General features: G+C 36.9%; 1 protein-coding gene across 1 annotated transcript in view; it reads left to right on the forward strand.

The window, feature by feature from the left end:
• The window catches only part of LOC126417092 (meprin A subunit beta-like), a 70,682-nt gene extending 58,900 nt beyond the window's left edge, over positions 1 to 11,782 (forward strand). Inside the window, exons 7-10 of the mRNA XM_050084987.1 lie at positions 3,625 to 3,741; positions 3,842 to 3,981; positions 4,655 to 4,798; positions 11,387 to 11,782. Coding sequence (XP_049940944.1) covers positions 3,625 to 3,741; positions 3,842 to 3,981; positions 4,655 to 4,798; positions 11,387 to 11,695 — 710 coding nt within the window. The 3' untranslated portion in view covers positions 11,696 to 11,782. The remainder of the gene's footprint in view (positions 1 to 3,624; positions 3,742 to 3,841; positions 3,982 to 4,654; positions 4,799 to 11,386) is intronic.
• Positions 11,783 to 16,529: the final 4,747 nt, after the last annotated feature.

A 16,529-nucleotide genomic window follows, 5' to 3' on the forward strand; every position in this document is an offset into this window, starting at 1 on the left:
CTTGCTGTCTTTTGCAAAACATAGCAGGAGTATAGCAGATAGTAAACAAATAAAAGCCATGGGTGAACAATACCTACAAAGAGCAGGTAAATTACTAACCAGAAACCATTTCATTATTCAGTTGAGAAATAACCTTACCAATTCATTCGTGTGACACAAAAAGGAGTGATATGTTCCAAACCTTTAGGGCCAAGCCTATACAGATAAGGTTACATTAGATCAATACTTGCTCCATAGATCATGAAACAACACTTCCTAATGATGTGGATTGTGTCGGTTTAACAAAAGGTTCCTTGACATGACATAATTCAGTGTTTTTAATAATTTTAAAATTACTATGTCTAATAATTCATCTACTGAGCAAAAGGAGTTGTCATTCAGAATTTATTTCAGTTTGTTTTTAAATGCTGGTTGGCTATCTGTCAGACTTTTGATGCTGTTTGGTAAGTGACCAAACACTTTTGTGGTAGCATGATTCACCTCTTTGTCTCTTTCTGTGCCAGAGTTAGATTTAACCCATAGTAGTGAAGACTAGTGTTTCTTCTAGTGTTGTAGCTATGCACATTGCTATTGCTTTTGAATTGGGATGGGATATTAGTAACAGACTTCATAAATATACATAGTGGTCTCCAGTTATTATTCTGGTTACACTCTTTTGCACAACGAATTTTTTTTCCTTGATGGTGAATTACCCCAAAATATGATGCCAAACAAAGGCAGTGTATGAAAATAGGCACAATAAGCTAATTTACTGATATGTTTATTGCCAGGATTTTCAATAACCGTAATAGCATAAGTAGCTGAGCTCAGATGTTTCAGTATATCACCAATGTGTTTCTTCCAATTCAATCTCTCATCAATGTAACACCCAAAAATTTTGAATATTCTGCCTTAGCTGCAGACTTCTGTTCAAAGTTTATATTTATGAATGACATTATGCCATTTACTGTACAGAACTGTATATACTATGTTTTATCAAAATTTAATGACAGTCCATTTGCAGAGAACCACTTACTAATTTTCTGAAAGACATTATTTACAATTTCCTCAGTAATTCTTGTTTCTTACTATATTTATATCATCATCAAAAAGGACTAGCTTTGCTTCTTCATGAATATAGAGTGGCAAGTCATTAAGACCAAGACTGAACCCTGTGGGACCATATTCTTGATACCTCACTAGTTTGAGGAAACTGCTGATTTTTATGCATTATGTGAACTGTTTATTTCAACCTTCTGCACTTTTCCATTTAAAATATGAATTAAACCATTTTTGCACTGTCCTACTCATATCACAATACTTAAGCTTACCTAGAAGAATTACGTGATTCAAACAGTCAAAAGACTTTGAGAGGTCACAAAAATCCCAGTGGATGACATTCAGTTATTCAAAGCAATTAATATTTTATCAGATTGACATTTTGGTTATGCTTTATATATACAAATATGTTTCAATAAATTACTCATTCAAGAGTTTTCTTTGGATGAAGCTGACATAAATGAGACTGCGCTGTAGTTGCATTAGGCATCACTGTTTGCACATGTTGTTTAAGATTGGGATGTATTGCTGTTCCATCAGCTTTCTTCACATTGTATTCTTTGAACTATGCAATTCACAGACAATTTGATGTATGTTTATTGATGAACATCCCTTCAATTGATCCAATAACATCTACTAAAATGTTTGTGTGTGAAGGTTTCTTTGTCGAGAACCTTGACCAGCTCTCTCTTCCTGGCTTGACTGACCCAGTTTCTCGTTATTTTCTATCCACAGAGATATATTTTTTCCTTCCAATTTAGATAACACCTGTCGCAAAACTTTTCTCTGTATATTAATGTGGCTACCCAAGTATTAAGTTTTGCTGCTCTATGAATTAAATGCATGTTTGCAAGTTCCCATAACAAGTAAAGCTCCCTTTTCAACAACCAGTTAGCACTGTAAACAATGGTTAACTCTAGTATGGATGCATCACAGAGATCATGTACTGCTTTGCTAGTTATCAGCATCACTGTCAATGTGGGACACAACTGTTTATCATGACACATATGCAATTTACAAGCTTGTGTATTTCATGTATTGTTCATTCAAGAGCTCTTACCATTTCAGTATTCATTTTCAGTGATTGATTCCTGATTTCAAAATAGTCAGCTTACAATCCTCTACTGTCTCTGCAATTTTGGCCTTAACAATAGATGATTCCCTGTCTTAAGAAGAGCTACAAATCATCCTATACAGAAAGAAAATGCAAAGAGTTACTATTCAAAGATATCTATTAGACAATTGCCCTTAATGACATCTTTGAACAAGTAAAACCAACTAGATGATGCCCGAATTCATTATAGGACACCTTCCAAAAATCTGAGGAAAAAATCTAGGCAATAAAAAATCAAAATTATTTCTGATAGACCATCTTAAAAACATGTACACTGAAGTGCCAAAGAAACTGGTATAGGCATGCGTATTCAAATACAGATATATGTAAACCAACAGAATATTCAGAATACTGCTCTGCAGTCGGCAATGCCTGTATAAGACAAGTTGTTAGGTCAGTTACTGCTACTACAAAGGCAGCTCATCAAAATTTAAGTGAGATTGAACGTGGTGTTACAGTCAACACATGAGCATTGGGACACAGCATCTCCAAGATAGTGATGCAGTGGGGAATTTCCCATGTGATCATTTCACGAGTGTACTGTGAATGTCACAAATCCAGTAAAACATTAAATCTTTGACATTGCTGTGGCTGAAAAAAAACCTGCAATAACAGGACCAATGATGATTGAAGAGAATCATTCAATGTTGACAGAAGTGCAACCCTTCCACAGAGATCTGAAGATTTCAATACTAGACCATCAACAAGAGTCAGCTTGTGAACCATTCACTGAAACATCACTGATATGGGCTTTTGGAGCCGAAGGCCCATTCATGTACCCTTGATGACTGCATGACACAAAGCTTTACACCTTACCTGAGCGCATCAGCACTGACATTGGACTGTTGATAACTCGAAACATGTTGTCTGGTTGGACGAGTCTCATCTCAAATTGTATCGAGCACATTGACATGTACGGGTATCGAGACAACCTCATGAATCCATGGACCCTGCATGACAGCAGGGGACTGTTCAAACTGGTAGAGGCTCTGTAATGGTGTGTGGTGTGTATGGTAGGAGTGATATGGGACTCCTGATATGTCTAGATAAGACTCGGACAGGTGACATGTACGTAAGCATCCAGTCTAATCACCTGCATCCGACCATGTCCATTGTGCATTCCAATGGACTTTGGCAATTCCAGCTGGACAATGCAACAGCCCATACATCCAGAATTGCTACAGAGTGGCTCCAGGAGCACTCCTCTGAGTATAAACACTTCCACTGGTCACCAAACTCATCAGACAGGAACATTGTCGAGCATATCTGGGATGCCTTGCCACGTGCTATTCAGCATTAGTCGAGTCCATGCCACATTGTGTTGCAAGCTTGCGGGGGCCTACACAATATTAGGCAGGTGTACCAGCTTCTTTGGTTCTTCACTGTATATTTTATAGTGTCAATTACCTCCATGTCAATCATTTCACCTGCACAGAATCAACACACTATAAAATAAATCTCAATTATTTCAGGACACCATGTGAAATCCGGCTTCCCTTACGACATTCAGTGTAACTTCAACCAAGATGCATGTGGTTTTAACAATGCAGGCTCAGCTGCTTGGGAGCAGCAAAGTGTCAATGCAACAGGTGAGCAGTTATTATCTGCATCTTTCAGGACTTCTCTGTTTCATTATCATTTCTGTAATAACAGAAAATGAGGGAGACAAAATTGATTTTTTTGTTACAGATGGATATGTGTACTCTTCAAGCACCTCACCTGGTCACCTGATGTCGATCAACTTCCATCCATTGTCAGAATCAGACCCCCGTGGTCCCATTGGTTGCGTATGCTTCTGGTACAATGTTCCTCGGAATGGATACCTCAAGGTTCTTAAAATGCTACAACTTGACCAGAAAATTATAAAATATAAATAAAACCACATGAAATGATTCACTAAATAACAAAGATTGGATTTATGAAGTGTTCTGAAGGCTTTGTTGCACCATGAAGGGGCAGTTCTGGTATTTACGTCAGGTGAATTGCTCCTGGGAAAAACTGATGTCAAAATATCTGCATTCCTATGCCTATTTGTTGTAAGCTTATTTGAGAATACTGTATCTGAGCTTAACAAATTTAATGGAAACATTTGTAAACAATGAGAAAGATGATTTCCTTAGCTGACCCTATAAAAAGAACCATAATTTAGCACCTGTATATTTATATTTGTGTACTACTGCGACAAGTACAGAACTCAAATAAGTTATTTCAGTGTTCAGCAAAATTTTGGGCTTACAGGCATTTGTTGTTAATTACACTCCATGATATTTCAACTGGTCACCTGCCAGTCATCCTCTGGTGAGCCATCAAAGTCTTCAGTGGTACACTGAGGAAGACTGGCAGATGCCTGTTGAAATATTGTGGAGTGTAGTTAATGATGGCTTGTTGCAACCCCAAAATTTCTCTGACCATTCTATTTATCAGAAAATTTTTAAAATTCACAAAAAAGTTATTTCAGTTTCTGCTACTTTGTACTGAAAAAGATTTTATTTCAATTCACAGCTCTATCAAATATATATGCGACGTGTCACACAGTTAACAAGTGGAATGGTGAAGCAGGTTCTTCTGTGGGAAAGTGATACTCGTACAACCACCGCTGAATGGGTACATGTCGAGGTTCCCCTTTATGTCACAAGGAGCTTCAGAGTGAGTATATCAATTCATCTCAAGCAGGCCAGTAGAATAAACTGCACTTTCAATAACTCTTCAGAGTTGAATTCTTTGATATCTGCAATCTGCATGTCTGTGGTATTATAAAACACTGGAGAGACAATATAAGCAATAATCACTGATGAACAGTTTATTTCTACATAATTTTTGTAACTTGATGACCTGCCAAGTACATACCAGTATTTCAGTTAAATTATTGGACTGCAGTCAACCACTTCTTCTGTCACGATATGTCATGTTGATTGAAAGTTGACAATGCTCTCATCATGACCTCCTGTTACCTTCAACGTTTTTCTAACTTGTTTGAGCCTTTCAAGAAATACATTATATCAAGTTCTGCAAAATGGTACTTTTTTCAGCTGTAAACTCTTCATACACAGTACTGTTATCAATCTGTTCCTTCATCTTTACAGCTAGAAAGTAGTGGACATACTCCAAATCAGGAAGGCAGGATTGATAACTTACTAATTTTAGAGCTTGTAAATAAATGGTTCAGGCCATTGCAATGGAAAATTGTGATGGATGAATGGATGACGTTCTGGCAAAAGATAAAAGTTATCTTCACTAAGCAGGTTCGCTTTTCCATCAATTTCTCACTAAAGTTATGAGGTAAAGAGACAAAAAAAGGTCCAGTGATCATTTTTCTCTCTTCCTCATAGTCAATAACCTCATGTTATGTGAAATTCAGAATCCTATGACTAGACCATTAGTAGCTGATAGAATTGTTTTTGCATTTCCTGGAGCACAGTCACAATGGGAAAATATTAGTTTTGTTGCTGTATGATCCCAGATTGTAGGCAATGTGCACACATTTAGAATGAATCTTTCATTCTGCAGCAGAGTGTTAACTTATCACTGGGCATGAACAGTATTTCATGGCATTCAGGCCAAGTCACATGGTACCTCTTGCTTGCTACTTTGGAGACTCCATATTGGATTTTATTATATTTTTTTATAACTTTCCTGTTATGACAATGTCATTTCAAGGCAATGGCGCATTAAAAATTTATTACAAATGCCACTCTTGGCATGATTTGTTACAGTTAAATGTTAGTTAATGACACATCAGCAGTAAAAAGCTTTTAGGAGATCCTAAGATAAATGACACTAATGCAAAGAGTTGTATGTGAACAGCATGATGTTTTGGTGGGTTATGGCACTGGGGGAAGTAGGTTTGTTTCCTGCTACATGCTAATATTTTTGTTCCATTTTTCATTTGTAACATATCTAGTTCTTTCTTATTCATATAATAGAAGTATGTTCTGTAATATTCAGTGTTATTCAAATATAAGGCTCTCTCAGGAACAAGTTTCTTCTATTATATGACAAAGATGAAACTCCTGCAAGTGAAACAACCAGCAGTGATATTTGCTTTCTAATTTGCTATGAATACATTGCTTTTTATTCTGAATGTGTCACAATTTCTGAGGGTGTGGGTAGGCAGGAACATAAGAGGACAGCTTAAGTAGCTGTGAGTGAAACAAACAGCAATCATATCCTAGTCTTGCTTGTCAGAAATACTCCTTTGTTTATTCCAAATATGCCATGATTTCTAAGAGGGTGGCTAGGCAGGAACTTAAGAGCACAGTTTAAATTACTGCAAGTGAAAGAAGCCACAATAACATTTATATTCTTGCATGTAGCAAATATTTAGCTGTGATTAAATTGTTAACAGCACTTCAAATTCAGCAGTCAAGATAAAGATCATACCACACAGTGAATTACAAAGAACTTTGTGCAAAACAGCGAAAGGACATTGAGGTTATGTTGTTCAGCTGTGATTTGTACCATAATTTCCATACTTCATGTTTTACATATTGCTAAATCTTCATTTAAAGACAAAATATGCCATTAATTGAAGTACATAACTCTATTTGCCAAGGCAACTATTTGACACACTGACAGCTACAAATTACAAAAAATTTTTGGTGAATCTTTAATACACGAATTTTCAGAAGCAGAAGCCAGCAACATGAGCACTCATGTATTGAAAATATGGACCAAGTTTAAGGGGATACGGAATCGGATTTTGGGTTAAAAAATCGAATTTTTTTTTACTGGCGTATTATATTCTGCCATGTTTCCTCTTTAAAATGACGTATCATACATAGCTCTACTACAATTATAACTATTTTATTTTTATATATTTGTGAGATCGGGTATTGCGCTTTAGTTATACACGTCTCTCGTGGCTGACCATGAACTTTTTGGCAGTACCTTTAAAGTGACATGAATTCAAATATCCCGGTTTCCAGCGACTATTTATACACTAGTTGCCCGAAAATGTTTCTCTCTGGTTTCCTCCAGTTACTCTTTGACTTTGTGGCGGGACTGTTTTGTAAACAGTGTGATATAAGAAAGTAGTTGTTGTTGAGTTATTTCGTATTTAGTGCTTCATTTTTCGCAGTGAAAATGCCTAGAGCTAAAGCAAAAGTATTTAAAAAGCGTGTGAACTGGCAAAAGAAAAGAAATAATGATTCATTAGCAAAGCAAAGCAGTTCATCATCATCACTGTTGGAAAATGTGAATCCACTTATTACTGATTTGCCGAACGAACTTACACCAAATGAAAACAGTGCTTCTCATAAAAAACTAAGAGATTTGGAAGAGAAATATAATTTACTTGATAGAGGGAATGAAGTTTTTGAACTCATTGATACGAATATATTGTGTGAAGCTCTTGAAAACAGTTTGTGCTGCAAAAAATGTCATGGAAACGTTTCTCTGAAAGTAGAATCCCATGTTGGCCTGGCTGCCCAGTTTAATTTAATATGCAGTGTTTGTAAATACAGCTGTAAGTTTCCAAGTTCGGTTTCAGTAACTGTAAATAATGGATACAAGAAAACTGAACTTTATAGTGTAAATATTAGGTTAGTTTATGGATTGCGAGCAATTGGTAAGGGCAAAGCAGCTGGTGATATGCTATGTGGTGTTCTAAATCTTCCAAGTGCACCTTCAAAGTTTGAAGCTTACAATTATGTACTAGGATCTGCAGTTGAAGATGTAGCACAGAAGTCAATGCAGGTTGCTGTGGAAGAAGCAGTGGAAGAAAATGACGGCATTCGTGACCTCACAGTGGCGTTTGATGGCACGTGGCAGAAAAGGGGCCACACCTCCAACAATGGTGTTGTAACAGCAACTAGTGTTGATACTGGCAAGGTTATTGATGTTGCAATAATGTCTAAATACTGTAGGTGCACAGGCAGGCTGAAAAATGAACACAGTGATGACTGTATTGCTAATTATTATGGTAGTAGTGGTGGCATGGAGGTTGCTGGGGTGAAGAAAATTTTTCATCGCTCTTCACAGTGGTATAATGTTCGCTATGTCAAATATCTGGGAGATGGTGACTCTAAAGCATTCAAAGAAGTTTTGGAAAGCAAACCATATGGGAACAGTGTAAATATAAGCAAACTTGAATGTATAGGACATGTGCAGAAGAGAATGGGTGCCAGGCTGAGAAGGTTAAAATCAGTTATGAAAGGGAAAAAACTAGATGATGGGAAAACCTTGGATGGCAGAGGAAGATTGACTGATTCCATAATAGACCACATTCAGAACTGCTATGGCCTTGCAATCAGGCAAAATACAGGCAATCTTGAAGAAATGAGGAGAGCTATATGGGCTTTATATTTCCACACCGCATCCACGGATGAGCATCCACAACATGGTTTGTGCCCCAAAGGTGAAAACAGCTGGTGTAAATACAATAGGGGACTAACAACAGGAGAGAAATACATTCACCACCACAGTCTACCATCAGCCATCATGGCAGAAATAAAGCCCGTTTTCAGAGATCTGGCTGACAGAAGTCTTCTGATGAAATGTCTTCACGGAAAAACGCAGAACCCCAACGAGTGCTTGAATAGTGTGATATGGCATCGTCTCCCAAAAACAGTGTTTGTCGGAATTAATACACTACATTTTGGTGTGTGTGATGCTGTGGCAACCTTCAATCTTGGAAATATAACTAAATGCCAGGTCCTTCAAAAGTTGGGTATGTGTGTTGGTTCCCGTACGGTACGTGCTATGTTCTTTTTAGATCAGCACAGACTAAGGCATGCTGATAATATAATCAAGACATTAGTGAAAAAAGCAAGACAGGTGCAGAGGGGTGCCAAAAGAAGACTTGAAGATGATTATGAAGACTGTGAAGGGGGTATTAGCTACGGATCAGGAATGTTTTAATCTTCTTTCTCCGTTTCCCGTAAGTTTACTTTTTACTTCATCTAGGAACATTATCTCAGGTACTGGTCAACCTAGAAGTCTGAAATTTTTATGACGTAGTGACATAGGTCCCTATTACATACTGAAACAACGATTTTTTAATTACTTGATTTACAAAAGACTTAGGGGTGATAGTCTAGTAAAAAGCGATGGAAAAAATTTACTTAAAAATAAATGTACAATATCTCTGTAAGAAAATACTTTGACAATAAACTGTTGTTTCAGTATTGTTGTAACATATGAATGCACATACAGTAAAATTTTTACCTCTCTGTCTCCAGTAGTTTGTGAGAAAATGTTCCCTATAGTAGGCATATATTAACATTGCGGGGATAGGTGATTCCGTATCCTCTTAATTACCTTCCCCTTTCTCACAAAAATAACTGCTGTGACAATATACACTACACCATGAATCATTTGCTGACAAATTGTTTCTGCAATGTTTCACATGTAAATATTCAGCTTTCATAATGTCTGCCATAGCACTCCCAAAATACCAAAGATAAAAGTTTCTACAACAGACTGCAAACAGACTCATCAAAAATGAAGCAATCTTATTGCCTTTTGCTACTGCGAAATGCTACTGGTTATTCTTGTTTCAGGCAGAGATGTCCCTAATGATAAGTGAGTGTTGAAGTATCTCCCCTTCATTCTTTTATTACTGATATTGGTTTATCTTCTTTAATGCAATGATTTATATTAACAATTATTTTCTCCGATGTTAATTTTCGATGAGACAGAATTAATTTTCAGGTTATTATTCCCTGTTTCACTAATAGAATAAAGTTTTGGCACTCAGTGGGAAGATCTTCACTAATCTTTTTTTGAATTAATCAAAATAACGAAACACTGGCCTTCACCAAATGAAAATCACTTTCAAGCAACACAATAAATTTTTCTACTACTCTATTCACTGCTTTTAACCAGACTGCATGGTACTGTATAACTACTGCATGCATGTATTATCTGAGTCACTGTTAACATGGACAAAATTTATTTACATAAGTAGTTACAATTTTGTTACTGGCCAGATACATGGGCATCATCACCAAACAGGGCAGGTTCAACTTGAATTAAAACACAATTACTAATGGAGCCACAATAATGCTCGATCATTTGGCCATCAGAGAGTACATGCTATAATTCTGGAAAAAACTCTCTTGTAGTTCACTACTTAAAAGAATAACTTTTTCATCACATGGTGTGATTAATTATTTCTACAAATAATAACAATTAGATAGTTAATTAAATGAAACACTATCAGTGTAGCATATTTATTTCATAAGAATTATAGACTGAGTGGGACTGTGCAGCAAAGACTTACATGAACTCTATTAAACTCAGAACAACAGAAGGAAGTGGGAAGAATGCAGCACATTTGGCTCTTACATAACAAAAGCACAGATACAAAAGTTTCATACAGTATGACTGAAACTATATATTGTCATTGATAAAAGTATAAGAAATATGGGAAAGAAGATGATTTTTCAAACATATATCACATCCTTGGATAATTTTTGGGTATCTATTACAGTATGCACTCTCCAGAAACATCATAGCACAATAAACCTTTGGGCCTAAACTGGAATTTGAACCCAGAAACTTTCCTTTCACCACCAATGCATTATCAACTGAGATATATTGGTTCCACTTGTGGCTCACTCTTATGGTATCAGTTTTGACAATCTCTCTCTCCTACTCTCCAAACTTCTCTGAAGTTTTCTCCCATAACTTCCTCAGCTATCTTTTCTGGATAAAACAATATCACAAAGAAATGGCTTAGACATGACCTAGAGGTTTTCTTCCAGTTTCAATCATTTGCTCTCCAATGGAAAGTGCACTGTTTGAAACTTCATGACAATTCTTCATGATATTCTTTCTCCCAAGACTACTAGGCCAACAAAATGTGCAGGAAACTTTCCACGTTTAGAAACCAGGAAGTAGTAAAGCCAATTTAAATCTTTAAGGGCTGATAATGTGTCATTAATTTATTCATCCATTCATTCACACAACCTGCTCTGCAAACACCATTATGAAACGAATATTTTAATATGTTGATAGGATATGTTGATATGTTGTCCTTTGCTGATACTATATGAGGTAATATTGTCTTGCAGTCTACATGACCCATAGTTTAGCATATTGTTACTTTAAAAAAGTGGAATTAACATGGCAGACATTGTCTGATCAGATGTTTTGATTAAAATATTGTTCTTTGTGTTGTCACTACACAAGAACATTTCTGTGTAAAGTAGTACATATTTTAGAGCCAGAGTTTTGATGTCATTTTAAAGAAAATTTTCCTGTTTCAGTATTCTGTTTTCTCTTTTTTTGCAGCTGATCTTCACATCATTGAGCAATGGACAAAATCCTGTTGCCATGGATCAGTTTGAACTGCACTACAGCCGATGCAGTACTTTTCAGTCAATTAATAGAAAATATTCAGAAAAAAAGAGTAGCTTTAAGAATACAGTTATATCTCACAGCCCACCAACAAAAACACCAACACATAATCTGAAACCAAAAATTTCTATCATTTTTACACAAAAACCCTTAATCTTTTCAGGTAAAAGCTCAATAATTCCCACTGTAAAAGCCCCATCAATAATCAAAACACTTCAATCATTAAATATCAAAACATCATGAAGAATAAAAGGTATTTACAGGGCAAACCTTTTATAGACATGTTACAAAACATGTTGAAGAACATCTAAATGAGCAGAAATTTTTGGTCAGCTGTGATAAATACATAGGGTGTGATAGGTTTCCAAACAAAAATGTGTATCACTAACACAGTCCTCTGAAGCATGCTCCAGAAATTTGATGTGGTAGTTGCTTGGGCAAGTGAAGTAACTACATTACTTGATTATGAGATACAATGCTTAAGACATTAAAAATGAAAGTAAAATTGCCACAACTATCCAACTGTAACACATGTGGGTACAGCAGAAGATACCTGCCACTATAATTCTGTAGGCAGAGAGCTTCTCACATTTTTAGCTTATCGGTGATTGTCATTGTTGCATTGTATGATACAGACTATATTAGTTATGAAATTCACAATGATATAAAATTCATGAACTGTAACTATATAAACTTCATTCTGCTGAAATAGATTACAAATTGTGACTACTCAAAAAAATCTCATAGTCTGCTGAAGACACATTGCAGGAAAGTACCTGATTTCATTGTTGTATACCAGAATTTGGTTGTATTTTAATGTATGTAAAAACACAAGAAAAATAGATAGACTTATTTGGCACTATGAGTGCTGTAATTGTTCTTGTTGCAATTAACTGTTTTATGTATTTTTTATTAAACCAAAGATTTGTAAAAAAACATTTAATTATTTATTGTAAAAAGGTTGTACAGATTATAGATAGTTTAGCTACAGACAAAGATAATGTTATTTTGGTTTATTTATAGAAACATTGATATTTATTTGTATTTGTGAAAACAGATTTTTATACAGTTCTTTTTGAAGATAACTTTAATGTGAAAATAAAAAATAATCAAATGTACGCAACTTTTCAATCCAGCAGCCTCTCCTTCCATTCTAGTGCTTTTAAAAGAATGAGAACATGTTTTCTGGGTAACAGACATCTCTCCTTGTGTAAAAGGAAACAAAAAACATCACTGACTTCTTTTGCATGTTATATTCTATGTGGTACATAAAAATATTGCTAACTTCATATTTGCCAATAGAATGAGGTGTTGTAGCCATAATGTGACTTAATGTCTGTATGGGTCAGTGTCAGAATCCAAGTCCAAAGCCACCTGATCCATCTGAGCCATAATCAGTCATTCTCTCATCTGGCCCATAAAGTAACTTTTACATCAGAAAATCCATTCTGCAGATCCCCACCAAATAGGTCAAGTGAATTAATTACATTATATGGAGCTGCTTTTTTAATGTTATGCTGCTGACGCTGTGTTTGGTAATGGTTTAGACAGATCAGTGTATAGTATATCTCCCACGAAGGAGATCATTGCCATGTCCTCAGGGGCAACAGTACAAGCACTATCCAGTCATAAGCCAGCTACTCCCAGCAATCAAGACATTGGAAGTTCACAGTCATCATGAAAGTTCATGTTGACAGGCCATTCAACTATCTCAGTCACCTCTAATAACCTTCTTTTGAAGAGAAGTAGCTGCGGTAGCACATGATCCTTCTCAAACTCTATGTGCTTACTGCATTCATTTTGGTGTTCTCCCTGCACCAAGTTACAATGTTGTCCAAGCTGTATATGATACTCATGCTCTCTGAGGCCATATGTTGGTATGTCAACCCACTTTTCCAAAGTAAACTAATCTCATCTCACAGTTGGTCTTGCGAACTCCCAGAACATACAATGATCAACAGCATCTCTTAATCAGTTTTGATGTGATTTGCATTTTACAAATATATGTCAGGAAAAACAGTAAAATTATATGTAACATAGTTTGAAGATCACTTTTTCCAAATTCAGCAGAAATGTTATGAACAGTAATGTGTAACAAGTGGACCTCTTCAAGAAAGTGTCTGAAGAATTGGTACTTCATGCATCACAATTGTGGCCAAATGCTGTACTGGTAATATTTTCATCATATTGGATCTCAGATGACACAGAACTCCAAAAGTTCCACCCATATCTTAACAAACCACATTTACATCTTGTGACAGCACCTAACGGTTACTGCTGAGTAGTTGATCTTCTAAATAGCAGTCCATATGAGCAAACTTTACTTGCAGTTACTCATGCCTTAGGTATTTGGGCTATGCACAGCTCTATTAAAAAGAATATGTGCTTTCATGCCCTGCAGCTAATTTGCTACAAATGATAATCTGTAGGTGTGATCCTGCAATCAAGTAGTCTATGCAGTGGCTAGAATTGTGAATTAATAAAATACAAGAAATATAAAATAAAAGATAAATTAATAATGTAATAAAAGATTCTATTCTAATGTCTATAACTAATGTAAATAACAAGCAATTATGATGAATAATAATATTGTGAAAAGGAAAGTTGCTACTCAACATATAGCAGAGTTGTTGAGTCACAGACAGGCGCAACAAAAAGACTGTCACAAATTAGCTTTTGGTCAGTAAGGCCTTTGTCAATTTAGATGTCAAACACACAAATACACACTCATGCAAACACAATTCACAGACATATGACTGCAGTGTCACGCAGCTGAGGCCACACTGTGAGCAGCAACACCAGTGCATTATGGAAGTGGTGACCGGGTGGGGGTAGGAGGCTAGGTTAGAGAGGGGGAGGGATAGCAGGGTAAGGATGGCGGACAATGATGTGCTGTTGGGGAGCGCAGGTGGAAAGAGGATAGGGCAGCTATGTGCAGTTGGGAAGTTAGACAGAGGGCTGCAGAGAAGTGGAGAGGGGGGGGGGGGGGATAGCAGAACAGGAGAGAAGTAAAAAGACTGGGTGCAATGGAGGAATGAAGGCTGCATAGTGCTGGAATGGGAACAGGAAAGGGGCTGAAAAGAATAGGACAATGACTAATGAAGGTTGAGGCCAAGAGGATTACGGGAACATAGGATATGTTGCAGGGAAAGTTCCCACCTGTGCAATTCAGAAAAGCTGGTATTGGTGGGAAGGATCCATATGGCACATGCTGTCAAGCAGTCACTGAAATTAAGGATGTCATGTTTGGCAGCACGCTCAGCAACAGGGTGGTCCACTTGTTTCTTGCCTATAGTTTGTCAGTGGCCATTCATCGGACAGACAGCTTGTTGGTTGTCATGCCCACATAGAATGCAGCACAGTGGTTGCACCTTAGCTTGTAGATCATATGACTGGTTTCAAAGATAGCCATGCCTTTGATGGGATATGTGATGTAGTAGACGAGTAGGTGGTGGTCAGAAGATGTATAGGACAAGTCTTGCAACTAGGTATATTAGAGGGGTATGATCCATGAGGTAAGGGATTGGAAGCAGGTTGGAACCAGGGGTTGTTCAGGAATGGATGAGTATATTGTGTAGATTCAGTGGACAGCAGAATATCACTGTGGAAAGGGTGGGAAGGATAGTGGGCGGGACATTTATGATTTCAGGGCACAACAAGAGGTAGTCGAAACCCTGGTGGAGAATGTAATACAGTTGCTCTAGTGCTGGGTGGTACTGAGTGATGAGGGGAACACTCCTTTGTGGCCATACAGTGAGACTTTGTGAGATGGTGGGATACTGGAAAGATAAGGCATGGGAGATTTGTTTTTGTACAATGTTGAGAGGATAATTATAATAACATGTATATATTATCCTCCTTACCCCCACCCAGTCACCACTCCCATCATGCACTGCTGCTGCTGCTGCTTGGAGTGTGGCTTCACTTACTGGAGACTGCAGTCAGCAGTATATGAGTTGCATTTGCATGGGTGTGTATGTGTGCGTTTGTCGTCTAATTTTGACAAAGCCTTACTGACCGAAAGCTAATTTGTGAGAATCTTTTCATTCTGTGTATCTGTGACTCAGCATGTCTGCTATATGATGATTAGCAAATTTTCTTTTCACAATATTGTTACATTGCATCCTGGATTTTCCAAGAGATAAGATCTCAAATAAATGAGAAGTGGTCCTATGACATACATTTAAAATACAGACAGAAAATACTCTCATCAAACATAGTCAAGTTACACTGAGAGCATTGCAAGAATGGCAGAAAATTCTCCTAACTAAATAGTCATCAAAAGCTTGCAAAAACTAAGTCCATTTCATGATCACAATACACAAAAGATTTTCTAGTTCAAAATAGTTCAGAGTTCAACATGATAAGTTACAAATTAATATACACAGAATCAAAAATAGTAAACTCACTTTTCAGTTCCTTACACAAGCAGGAAAAGGTAGAGTCCTATTCTGGAGCACATTCAAACCTCTCAAAATATAATGTCCCTTCAGAAGTTAAAGTATTGCAGGAGCCATACCCCACCCGGAATCACCTATATCACACATGTTATCATAGGTAGGTCTGCCTTCTTCCAACACTCTACATAAAGCATCCAGAATCGCTCCCTTGACCTCTTCACTTGAGAAGTTCCAGTCTCCACTTGACTCCAATAGTGTTCCTCCACTGTGCAACTCTCATTGGCTGAAGGCCATCCCCATCAAGAATACTATGTTCTCAAGTCCTATAGACGTTATTTAAATCCTTGACCAATTTCCTGCACTAAACTAATATAATATAACAATATTTAAATAAAAGAAATGTTATTAACATATAACATATCTGACTGTGAGTTATTGTTGAATCTCAAAGAGCTATAAGTTAGCCATCTTTAAGATTGTCTAACACTCCACCATTTCTTGGAATATCTCTGGCACAAAGACCAAACGAGTAACAAATTTCCAACTTAGAGATTTTCCCCACATCCGGTCTTTTGCTAATGCATATGGCTTGGCTTGAGAGGCTGTGGCAGCCCACCTGGCTGCATCGTGTGATCAGCCCTGGTGCCGCACAGCTTTGCAAACAAATTCTCCTTATC

Source organism: Schistocerca serialis, chromosome 8, assembly GCF_023864345.2.
Source record: "Schistocerca serialis cubense isolate TAMUIC-IGC-003099 chromosome 8, iqSchSeri2.2, whole genome shotgun sequence".
NCBI classification, from domain to species: domain Eukaryota; kingdom Metazoa; phylum Arthropoda; class Insecta; order Orthoptera; family Acrididae; genus Schistocerca; species Schistocerca serialis.